The 13,158-nt window shown below is 37.2% G+C and overlaps 1 protein-coding gene across 1 annotated transcript in view; it reads right to left on the bottom strand.

Annotated features, from left to right (window-relative positions):
* Positions 1-13,158, bottom strand: part of MYO3A (myosin IIIA) — a 181,387-nt gene that overhangs the window by 61,760 nt on the left and 106,469 nt on the right. The window contains exons 19-20 of the mRNA XM_036843194.1: positions 12,165-12,375; positions 9,822-9,969 (exon numbers count right to left, since the gene is read on the bottom strand). Coding sequence (XP_036699089.1) covers positions 9,822-9,969; positions 12,165-12,375 — 359 coding nt within the window. The remainder of the gene's footprint in view (positions 1-9,821; positions 9,970-12,164; positions 12,376-13,158) is intronic.

The following is a 13,158-nucleotide window of genomic DNA, read 5'->3' on the forward strand; positions in this document are numbered from 1 at the left end:
AAACAATGTTTGAAGTTTCACAGCTTTTTCACTTGAAGGTAACCTTGGGAGATGAACACAGACCTAGAATTACGTGACTGTCAGACACATTATGCTGACAGCATATTATAGCTTAAATGGCAACTGCAAAGTTCAAAAGAGGTTTTGTATATTTTCTATGGGAAGTGTTCAAGGTTATGGTCTAAATCAATGCATTTGTCACTTCTATTTGCCTGTGTCAAAATCCACTGCATGCTTTGGTGGCAGGTCATACAGAGCAGAGTAACTTGGAAAACAATGGGCTTAGACCTTTAAGATACTTGTTAGTATCTCCAGGCAAACCAATGGAGAAAAAATGCTGTTACTCAGGATTTACAGAGCACTCACTTTTAGTAAAGTTATCATGCCTAAAACAACATATTATGTATTTTTATGGCCGTAATGATTTCAAAATGTTCAGTTGTTTTTAAGTATATGTGGAGAAAGGTAGCTCATGTAACTACTGAGAAAGTCCTCTGCTATGTCCTGTACATTAAACAAATACATTTAAAGCAGGTAAGTAGAGTTGTTAACTACAGTAAAGCTGAGCTGTTTAACATATATAATCCCTACTCTGTTGAGATGTCCCCCATTCCCTTTTGAAAAAGGGATCATTTTAAGTATACATCAAGGAGAAAGAAAGTGAGAAGCCGCGGGTATTAGAAAACCTCGTGCCTGAAACAAGATCTCCTTGCTCTGCACTGAACTTTGAGTGTGAGGCGTGGAAGGACATAGCAGTAAGAAAGCCTATGGCAGATGCATCCGCAGCTGTGGCCTCAACAACAAGCTTAAATACTTCGGGCCAGAGTGTCACCCCAGGAGGGATTCGAGATTACCACCTTGAGTCCTCAGACTCACACAGCAGCGTGGGAGTGTGGCCACCATACACTGATAGAGCTGCAAGCTTCCACACGCTCCTGAGGCAGGTGGAAACGCAAGCGTGGACTGCTCAGCATGGGTCACCGACACGGTACAGGCTCCACGCGTATCACTCAGCTCTCACCCCCGCAGAGAGCCGCTTCCCCGTCTCCTGGTCTGATCCAGCAATACCCCTTCCTCCACTGGTCACTCTCTATCCCTGCCCTGTCCCAGCCACCATGCTTTCAATTATTTCACAGTATTTCTAGCATTTTCACTTATCCTCCCTCTCTCTCATTAGAATGAAAACTCCATGAGGACAGGAACTTTTATTCCCCTCTGTACTCTTTTCCTCTGTATCTAGGGAGACTTGGGTGTGTTAAATGAATTACAAATGAATGAATGAAGCTCTGAGTGACTTTCCTGAGAAATTATCTTCTTTCTCCACCCGCCCCCCAGCTTTATTGAAATAGAATTGACATAGAACTTTGTGTAAGTTTTAGGTGTACAATGTCTTGATTTGATACACTTATATACTGAAAAATGATGACCACCATAGAGTTAGCTAACAACTCCATCCCATCACATAATTACCATTTTTTTTTTTTTGGTGAGAACATTTAAGATCTATTCTCTTAGGAACTTTCAAGTATACACAGTATATAGGCAGCCTAGCAGACTGCATGATCATGTAAAGGATCGACAGGTCTTACCTATCCCCCAAAACACCACGTTATCATTTTACTGTTGGAGAACATGTTTTTACTATCATCTGATAGTTTTGGCTAAGTCTGAAGTTTCAAAAAGAGTTCCTGAAATCAAGGTTTCAATCAAGGGGTCTGGCTTATATGGTATTTTCTTTCATGCAAGATGGGTATACGCAGTAACAGGGCACACTGAAGTCTTACACTGAACTTGCACCTGGGAAATGAAGTCATATCCTTCTCATGTAGGTAAGTCCATTACCTGACACTGCTCCACGGTTTTAGGTATTTTAGAATCTGGAAATATTTTAACAGTTGGTTTAGATGATCCTCAATATTTATTCTCCTGTGTTTGCTGTTTCAAGTCATAAATCACTCTCTCTTATTTTTATAAGTTTAGTCCACTTCTTAAAGATTCTCTCTGCTTCAAGTCATGGGAGAAGAATGAATGGGATTTATATCAGATGGTATTTGCAGTTCACCTAGGTTTGTGGCACTGTCTCTGTGTAGATCATTGCAGACAATGCTACATAGTGAAATTCCTTGAACACTTGTGGAGCACCTGCCATGTGTATATTTAGGGGTAGGTGGGACTGGGGAAGGTAGAAATAAAGATGAAAAAGGAAGAGTTCCTGTCCTTTGGAGCATAGCAAGAATGCTCTCTGCCTTTCCATTCCAACCTTTAAGTTACATCCTAGGATTTCTTTGCTTTTGCTATATTCTCTTTTTCAGTTGTTCCATCTCCTAGGTCTATATCCTTCCTGTTAGGTGGTCTCTAAGCTCTCCAGCTGTCACAGTCTCTGTCACCACTGCCACCTGCCTCAGTGTTACTCCTCTCTCCAGTCTCCTTCCTTCCAGACTTATGCTGATTCTCCTTGGCCTTTCATGTGAATACTGTCTCTCTCTCTTTTTCCTCCCCTCCTTCCTCTCTCCCTTCTTCCTTCTTTCTTTCTTCAACTAGATGGAGCATGTTTTCTTCTGTACAAGAGAATACTTTGTTAGTTCCTTGTTTCTTCTGAACTTCGCTGATTTGTTGTTCATGAGAATATCCTGGATGGGTATCAGAAGACCCAGATTCCGGTCCTGGCTTTGTTTAACCAGCCTGTAACATTGGGCAAGTCACAGGGAGCCATTTGTATCTATGAAATATAAATGATCTATTTAGGTTTCTTCTGGTTCTAACATTTCAAAATGCCAAAACTGCCTGACTGTGTTGTGAAACTTAATGAATAAATGAATAAATGTTCTGCTGACAGAACATTTACAAGGGGGAAGAAGCCACATACACATTTATTCCCTGACGCCTGTCTTTTAGTAAAAGAATTCCTACTCACCAACTGCTCATATGAGTGTACATATTCATGAAAATACTGCCCACGTGGAAAGAAACCATTGAGAAGTTACTCACTCTAAGAGAAAGGCTTCATAGGTTGAAAATCTAGGATTTAGGGTGTTATCAGTACTCAAGGTGAACTGAGTATGTTTATTATAGTGAAAAAAGAAATTTTGCCACTCTTTATCTTGAAATAATTTCAAACTACCAGAAAAGTGGCAAGAACAGTACAAAGAATTCCCATGTACCCTTTACCCAAATTCCCCGATTTCTAGCATTTTACTGCATTTGCTTTATCATTTGCTCTCTTTCAATATATACATATTATTTTTAGTAATAACATTTTACTGAAGTAGCTAAGTATTAAAAAAAAAACCTAAAAATGAAGAAAGCACAATGGTAAATATGCATACTGTAAAAATCTAAACTCTTGATGTTAAGTAAAATTTATGATTGGAAATCTATTTTTTTCAGTATTTTCTATTCAAAGCTGATATCAATGGTCTCGTTCATTTTTATGTTAATAGCAAGCCAAAGAGAATGTTGATCATCATTAATTTGAAATGACATAGGTCATTAATTCAGAATTTGACAAGTAAACTAATGAGAAAGTATTTTGCATAATCCCTAATAAAATATACATGTTATATTTTACATATATTTAAGAACTTTGGAGAAAGGAGATTTAAATGATACTCTCTAGAAGAGCTTCCTTTTTCAGAAAAAGAGATATACATTTTGAGATGAAAAGTTTCATCTAGTCACTTTTTGTATGTGGTACCTAACCTTGAAAAGTCTTTAAAAGCCATAAAGGATTTTACAAATTTATATTCTATTGACAGGTATTGGTTTAGGATAAGGAGGAATTTCAGTTAGGAATTCAGACATGTAGTTTTCTATACACCAGGATCTCTTTCACCTTAAACTATTTCTGCTTTACTGTCATGTCTACGTCTTTACCAAAAAATTTTATTTCAGTTTGTCAATACTATGTTCTAACCTCACATGTAGAAAACTATAGTAACTGTGTACGGATTGATACTCCTCACTGTATACTTCACTCAAAATTATTTTTAATCATAATTAAAAGATTTTTTAAAATATTATCAAATTGTCAAAGTAAGTACCACAAATCCCCACATCACATTCAGGGTGCTGGCCAACTTCATTGATAGAAAAGAAGCAGACTGAGTGCAGCGTGGGTGTCGAGTGAGGGACGGGGAGGACCCAGGAGCCCAGGAGGCTGCCTGCGGGAGCCAGAGAGGGAGGGTGGCCCGCTCACAGCCAGGAGATGCTGCAGGGATGTGCCACGTGTATCGACTCATTTGGGTACCAGCTTCCATACTCACTTAGTAGGTGAGAAGTTTAAGGAACATCTGTGTGTGATCTCAAACAGTAGCCTAAAACTTGGCCAAGCATTTATAAAGGAAGATTTATTGCATACCAAGGGTTTCTTAAATGTACAGCTGTCTTAATGCTTAAGTAAAATGCCTGTAAAATTGCCTTTATCCCTTGGAGAGCTCACATAAGACAAATGCCATCACCATCACACACACATGGAGCGTGCAATAGGAAAGAAAGCTGGATATAAGATAAAAATTCACACTTTGCAAGCAAAACAATTTGAAGACATTTATAAGGGGTTTGTTTCGAATTACCCACATATTTTTTTACCAGATGACTGATTCTTTTTACTTTATGATGATAAAAAACGTTGCAAGTATAGATACTATACAATTGAATGAATCTTTGTTCTTTGTAATTGCCACAAATTATGTGTTGGAGCCCACATTCAAATCCTCAAAAGCTTTAAACTTTAGGATGTGAACAGCTGGAGATAAAATTCATACACATCAGTTTCTGCGAGAAGCCAGAGCCATAATTGCAGTTATTGTTTCCATTACGTGCCGTAAATAGCTTCCTGCTTATAAAATGACTTCTTTTAATTTTAAACCCATGAGTGCATATATAAATTATATATGTATATATATGTATGCCTACCTTTTAGCAAAACAAATATTAATAGCTCACTTTAAAAACAAACTTTAGGGACTTCCCTGGTGGTGCAGTGGTTAAGAATCCACCTGCCAATGCAGGGGACACGGGTTCGAGCCCTGGTCTGGGAAGATCCCACATGCTGCGGAGCAACTAAGCCCGTGCACCACAACTACTGAGCCTGTGCTCTAGAGCCCGCGAGCCACAACTACTGAGTCTGTGTGCCACAACTACTGAATCCTGTGCGCCTAGAGCCGGTGTTCTGCAACAAGAGAAGACACCACAATGAGAAGCTTGCACGCCGCAACTAGAAAAATGCCCTCGTGCAGCAATGAAGACCCAATACAGCCAAAAAAAAAAAAAAAAACCCAAAAAACTTTAGTTCAGTTAAGAGTGAGAAAAATGTGCTGCACTAATGGATCAGAAAGCTTATCCTAGGTATAAATAGGCATATGAGGAAGTAGAGGGAATCTTCAGGATTCTAGAACAATGCTTTGTAGTATCATACACGACTTTCGGGCCTAAAAAACAATGCCATTTATTCCAATTCAAACTCATGCCCATGTGGGACTAATCCATGGTTCCTGTTCATTGAGCTCCCTTTCATATGGAAGAAAACCAGAAAATAAGCAAAAATAAACCCAGCAAAAGCAAAGTCTTGGCTACAAATTACCACGGAGATTCAGTGTGAGGGCTATTTCGAAAAGATACCTCCCTTATTAGAAATGCGATGGCTTGTTTGCTGCTCTTTGAGCTGCTAATTAAAAGCTTTTTGAAAAATATGGAAGTAAACAATGTGCATAAAATAATGCTATACAAATCAAATAGGGAAGGCTGAAATATGAACACTCTATTTGTGGAATTAATAAAGTTGACAGAAAAGTATACACTTTTCAGTTGCAACTTATTTAGCAGAGTTTGATTGAGTCTTGAATTTTAAAAGATTACAACAATACTCCTCATCATCTATCTGCAGGGGAGGGGACCTGGATTATTATCTAATTTTCAAACTACTGTTTTCAGACATAAATTGTTCCTTTAAATTTTATTAAAGTCAAATGGTTCTTCTAGTGCTGTAAAAGTATGGAAGCTTCAAATGAAATATCAAACCAGACAATTTTCAGGAGCTATATATTATACACATTAGAAAAACAATACTACTCTAGACCTACTGTCTTAGACATTCTAAATATCTGGATAGTAAGGAGAAAAAAAGATACAAGTTCTGGATGCTCTTGGTTGTGGGTTGAGGTTCCGAGGAATATAATTTATGTCCATAGAAAAGTAGGTTTTGAGAAGAAAAGAGGCATAGCTGCCAGTGAGTTAAAAATGAGGTTCCCAGGGACTTCCCTGGTGGCCCAGTGGATAAGACTCCACACTCCCAATGCAGGGGGCCCACGTTCGATCCCTGGTCAGGGAACTAGATCATGCATGCTGCAACTAAGACTTTGCATGCCACAACTAAGAAGCCTGCATGCCGCAACTAAGACCGCGTGCAACCAAATAAATAAATATTTTTTTAAAAATGAGGTTCCCAGATTTAGGAATATGTTTCAAAAGGAATACAAATGGTTAGTTGGAGGCAACCATTCTGAGAAACAAAACTATCCACTCAACAAACTATGGATTAGGTCACTGTCATAAACTCTTTCACTAAACATGTTTTACTGTAGTCTACTGATTATTGTTTTAATAGAAAGTAATAGGAAAATGATATTCAAAATACCTTCATAACCAACTTTACTGTACATCACATGCAAACAGAACTGGGGCAAAAACAGGAAACGCCTTTAGCCAAACTTTATGTCCCAATGTTGTAGGACTGTCGATAAAGATAATATTTGTTGATTAAAGCAGAACCAGAAGTGCTTTCATCTGTGAAGATGCTACCCAAGGCTTGTGTCTTGCTCAGATTGGACAGATCATTTGTATGTCCATGAAACTGAGAACATTACGTCTTCCTGATAAGCAATAACGGCTTTACTAAGCGAAGGAGCTCTTAGGTCAAACCTATGATTACATTTGACCAGAAGAAGTGTGACCATGATTTTAATTAATGATTTGGCTTAAGTAGCTGTTTCTTATGTATAGAAATTGGTGTAAGTGTGCTCTCTTTATCTGTGGTAGCTAATACATACAGCTACATAAGCATTTCTCAGTTACAATTTTTGCTTTCAGAGGTAAGTGACAGAGTGAAAGAAAAAAAAAAACCCAAACAGGTGCACACACACGTTAAAATCAACAGAATCTCTGACTACTCCTGTGTCCACCAGATCCAGATTCACTGACCTGATCACTCAGCTGCCAATGCTTGGTCCGTAAGATTATGAAGTAGGGATGCTTGGGTCATTACCCTAGGAAGGCACTTGAAAGGACTGGGAATGGCCTTGTTTCCTCAAAGTGCTTTGCATAATCTTGGATCCTAGTTGCATTTTTAATTTGTTGGGGCAATTTTGAGTTGGTTTTGTCTTGAAAGCCTCTCAAGGATATTTTTAAAAGAGCCATATTAGAGTAGTTTCATTTGTAGCAAGCCCAAAGACAAAACAATTAAGAGTATTAGGATGATGAATGAAATTCAAGGCTATCAATCAAAGTGAACTGTAAACTACAATTTTATAAAAAAGTGAAAAGCAAATAATTATTGAAAGATATGTACACTGGTTTAAAGGGTAGTTCCAATAAAATCTGGTTCTAACCTCAACCCCCCAAAGAGAAGAATAATAGAAGTCTGCTAACACAAGTTGTTAATTAATTAATCAGATGGGAAATACACAAAGATGCACCTGGTCCCATGAAGCAAGTAATCCTAATAGATCCCTATCAAAAAGTCCAAACTAAAAAAAAATTTACTTATTTCAATTTCTGGTTAGAATGGATTCTGTGAACATTGTGAGTCATTAAAGCAAGATGACATTGATTTATAAATATTTACTGAGCATTTGCTATATGTCAGGCTCTGAAGATACAAAAAGAATTAATACACAATCCCACAATCCTTGACCTCAAGGAGTCTTCAGCCTAGTGAGAGAGAGCAAAAATGGAAACTAAATACTGTGATGTCAAATGTCAAATGTTTTTACTGGAGCATAGAGGAGGGAGGAATAAGAATAAGTCTCACTGATTTTTTGGATTTCAGAAATGAGAAATGAAATGTAACATAACATTTTTGGCTTGAGTAAGCTGGTGGATAGAGATGCCATTCTCTAAGAAAGAATATAAGTGGGAGGGAAAGAGGATGAGTTCAATTCTGGATAAAGTTCTGGAAGCTGTCCTAATCAGGGGAGGTTTAGAGAGAGGCATGGGTTGGAGGTGAGGATTGGAGCATCCCTAGCATTTAGGGAGTAGTTGAAATATTGGAAATAGATTCTTTCCTAGTGAATATAAGAAGAGGTCAAATATAGAACTCATTGGGAGCTAGCATTTAGGGCAGTAATTGGCTGCACATTGGAATAGACTGGGAACCTTTAAAAAATAGTGATAGCTAGGTCTCATTCGAAGATATCTGACTTAATTGGTCTGGGATAGGACTTGAGCACTGGGATTTTACCCAAGTGATTCAAATATGCAGCCAGGGTTAAGAACCACTGATTTGTGGGCTGGTGCAGGAAGAGTAAAGGAGGGAGCCATCAAAGAGCTAGAGAAACAGAAAGCGTGTTGGAGATGACAAAAGGGGGATTTTCCAGAAACAGGAATCTGTCAACAGGGTTGACAATAATGTGGAGACTAAAATGTTTCTGATACTAATGACTGATGAGATTAAGTAGGGCCCTTCCAGTAGCCAGATACTATGGACTCAATGTACCCAGGCGGGGAAGAAATCAATACTTTACAGTGAATGTTGAATATGTTTTCAAGGAGCCTGGCTATGAAGGGAAGAGAGAGGGCCATGGCTACAGACATAGCAGGCTGGAGGAGGGCTCTGTTTTTAAAGACTTTAAAAGATTTCATCATATAACTAGGCCAAAGGATGGCACTACTGGAGAGGAGTGGAGAAGGGGGAGAGGGAGAGGGTGAGAGAATGAGTATGTGATGAACAAGAATCTGGGGTAGATGAGAGCTGTGCAAACACAGATAAAATCTTAAATTTATGTCCCTTTTTTGACCTAAGAAATGTCACAATCCAAACATTTTTTGTGCAACCACTGTTTTCAAAATGCGATCTCAAAGTAAATTTGCAATAAGGCTAAATATTTTGAATCAAAAGAGGTTCATGTACCTCTAATTTATCTCAAATTTAAACAAAAACCTCAGTTTTAATCAGTAAGCACAAAACAATTCTATATTATTTAAAGGAGAAATAGCACACTAAATGTTATAAAATACGACTATTTCTTTTAGACTTGATTAACTAAATAATTTTAATACTAACGTTTTGCCAAATGCAATTCAAGTGAGTTTCTGACTTTTGAAGCTGAATCATTATTATACACTGTACCGTGACAAAATTACCGTTTCATGGCATTTACATCAAATCCATTATCTTGCATTCTGCTGCCTAGCAACTGGAATTCTGAAGTTTAATGCATTTTAGATGGATATTTACATTTCAAACAGAATTTCAGCTATGCAGTCTACAGAAAGAGAAAGAGCTAGACACATCTGCTCACTTAAATTTCCAAAGGAAGCTTCTTTGTTTGCAAGGGCTCAGACCTGCTAAGTTTTGGAGAAGAGTCCAGTGAGTTTTGGTGGAGGACGCTCAGCACCACGTATCAAGACACACTAAATTCCTACCAGCTTTTTGCCTTGTTTTTGTTTTCATAATGAGCATGGAGAAAAGGAAATCTTTTTTTGGTCTTTATTAAACGTTTCAGGCTTTAAATCTATGATTTAGATCCTGCTTCATAGCACAATTCTCCACAGAACACACACACTGCATGCATCTATACTATATATAACAAAGCACCTCAACTTACCTGTTCCCAGGCGAACACATGTTGATTGAAATAAAACTGAATTTGTTCATTTGCAATGTTAATGCACAGCTGCTCAAAGGAATTTCTTTTGAAATTTTCAAAGCCAAATATATCCAGAATGCCAATGCTTAGCTCATCATCATTCCCACTGGAAGATTGAAGAGGCATTATTTTGAGTTCTTATTTATCTTCTTAGGAGGTAATTCAAAGCAGCGTATCTCAGAGTCACTTTTGTGATTTAGCTAAGAAACTACTACCAGGACATAGAGTGAAAATTTTCTTTTCTTTTTTTTTTTTTTTAATTTTTTTTTAACATCTTTATTGGAGTATAATTGCTTTACAATGGTGTGTTAGTTTCTGCTTTAAAACAAAGTGGGGGCTTCCCTGGTGGCGCAGTGGTTGAGAATCTGCCTGCCAATGCAGGGGACACGGGTTCGAGCCCTGGTCTGGGAAGATCCCACATGCCGCGGAGCAACTAGGCCCACGAGCCACAACTACTGAGCCTGCGCATCTGGAGCCTGTGCTCCGCAACAAGAGAGGCCGCGATAGTGAGAGGCCCGCGCACCATGATGAAGAGTGGCCCCTGCTTGCCACAACTAGAGAAAGCCCTCGCACAGAAATGAAGACCCAACACAGCCAAAAATAAATATAAAAAAAAAAATAATAATAAATAAATAAATAAGATATAAGTTCCCAGTGGTAAAAATGCTATTAAAGAAAAAACAAAAAAAAGCAAAGTGAATCAGCTATACATACACGTATATCCCCATATCTCCTCCCTCTTGTGTCTCCCTCCCACCGTCCCTATCCCATCCCTCTAGGTGGTCACAAAGCACCGAGCTGATCTCCCTGTGCTATGCGGCTGCTTCCCACTAGCTATCTATTTTACATTTGGTAGCGTACATATGTCCATGCGAAAATTTTCTTAATTGAAAAAGTTTCCCTCCACAGAACATTAACTACGTAGCATTCATTTTAATATGTAGACAGTACAATATTTTCCTTGTACTACAGAAACTACTCCTAGAGCGAGTCATGAATCACAGGGAAATCCTAGCCAGCGCTCAGAATATAGTATGAATATGTTCAGTAAAAACCGCACCAGAAAAGCAAAAATTCTGTGAAAGAGTATTTAGTCTCTCATTTTAGGACAATTAAAACATCCTGCTAAAAATATTTTACTTATTTTAAAGAACTGTTATTTGGTTTTTAATTATCCACTCATAATTTTTAATATGGGACGAACAGTAACCTGGAGAAAGATATAAATATATATTAATTTATATCATGATGAAATACTTTAAAATACAATTAAATACTATTTTACAATTCAATATTCCAGATGCAATTTTTCCCCTGCTCCTACACAATGGTTACCTCTGTTCACTAATTTTGAGGGAGAGTTAAGAACGTTATTCCTCCATGTTCTTAACTCTCTTGGATAGTCTGAATGATACTATGGTGTGGTGTGTATTTTAGTGGAAAAATAACAGTGAATTACACGCCTGAAATGTATATGAAATGGTCTTTTATGCTTAGTAAGCAAGTGTGAAAGAGGTGATCTTAAGGTAGGAATCCACCATATTTTTCACATACAAATTTCTAAAGATTATATAATTTATATAAATTTATATATAAAGATTATATAATTTATATAAATTTATATATAAAGCTTTGGATGTAAATGTAAGGATATATCTCGGCACAATCCCTGGTGTACAGAGAGCACTCAGTGGTGGCTGCGATTTCAGATGAGGTACTAGACAGGCTGGAGACTTAAGTTACATCTTGCATCTGTTATGGTCAGATAACACTACTGTTCACATCTTGCTCTATCACTTATTAGCTATCTAGAGCATTTCTTAACCAAATTTCATTGAAGATCACATGTACCCCTGCTGGGTTATAATGAGAGTTAAACTATGAAAAGAAAGTTTTCCTTTGCCTTGAAAATTTAATTCAATCCCTCAAAACAAAGACAAAGAACTGCTGAATAGAGATTCTCGACAAGTATAAAACGGTATATGCTTCACAGTACACCTTCTAATTAAAAGAACATATAAATTGACAGTAAGAAGTCACACTAAAAAATCACTTTCTATTATGTTTATTCATGTTGCTACAGTTTCTGTGTTCCAGCAGTTTTAAAGTTTTATAGCTACCTGATGCAATGAAGTGGCACCATTAGGAAATAAAGCAGAGCTTAAACTAGAAACAAAACTTGAATAATTAAATGACACCAATTAGAAACATTTTCAAAGGGACTCACAGATAAATCAGTAAATTAGAAAACAGATTTACATCACCTGACATTTGGGGAACAAGTTCTATAAAGTTTTTTACCTGGGTGATGCATTGTGCTTCAATAAGCTGTTAATGCAATTGACTATCCAACTAAACAGGCGTCCATATAAAGTTTTCGCCGTCGCATCCCTGACATCAGTAGCTTTCTCTACAGTATTGGGTCGTATGATGGTTTCTCCTCTAGTGACCACACAGTGGGAGGTGAGAGCTTCTTGTAGCTCATCTGCTTGAATGCAAAGCAAAGAAGCAGCTAAAAATAAATAAACGTGTTGTTAGAAGATATCATGACAATGAAGTCGTTTCCCAGAGAATGAAAATATCTTAATTCACCTTCTTCAAATGACATGAAATAAACATGTGAAGGTTTTATAATATAAAGAGAATATCCTATTCAATAGGAGCCCTATGTTTCTTCTTGATCATCTTTCTCCGCTTATCTCGACTGGGCAGCTATAGGCTGTTGTATAATACAGCACAACCCAAACTGAGCTGGCTGACAGAGTGACCCTCCACACAAACCAGTGGTTGTTTAGGTGATGCCAAACACAATTTCACTGAATTATGTTAAAATATTTAAAAACATAATGAACAGTTTTGCTATCATTTGGATGCCATTATTATAGACACATTTTCAAAACATGGAAATTAATTGTAAAGTTACCTAGACTTCAGGGATATACCCAAACAAATGCATTTTAAGTAACTTTTGCAATATGGAAACAAACGAGCATAAAACATCTTGACATTCATATAATTTTTAATCATACTACTATTTTTCAGTTACATATGTCAGTGACTAAAGTTTGTTAAAACTTATTGCCCGAATATTTAATATTTAATTAAATATCAAAGGTAATTTTAACTCAGTGAACAAAACTCATTTTTGAATATAATAAACATCCTTAACCCAAACTATTACATGACAGATAGGCTAATTTCTCAAATCAGTCGTTCTCCTTTTAAAATATTTTGAACATTTTAAATTTAGTTTTAGCACTTGGGACAAGATATTTCTTGGTTATGTTGCTAAAAC

Source organism: Balaenoptera musculus, chromosome 2 (genome assembly GCF_009873245.2).
Source record: "Balaenoptera musculus isolate JJ_BM4_2016_0621 chromosome 2, mBalMus1.pri.v3, whole genome shotgun sequence".
Classification (NCBI taxonomy): Eukaryota; Metazoa; Chordata; class Mammalia; order Artiodactyla; family Balaenopteridae; genus Balaenoptera; species Balaenoptera musculus.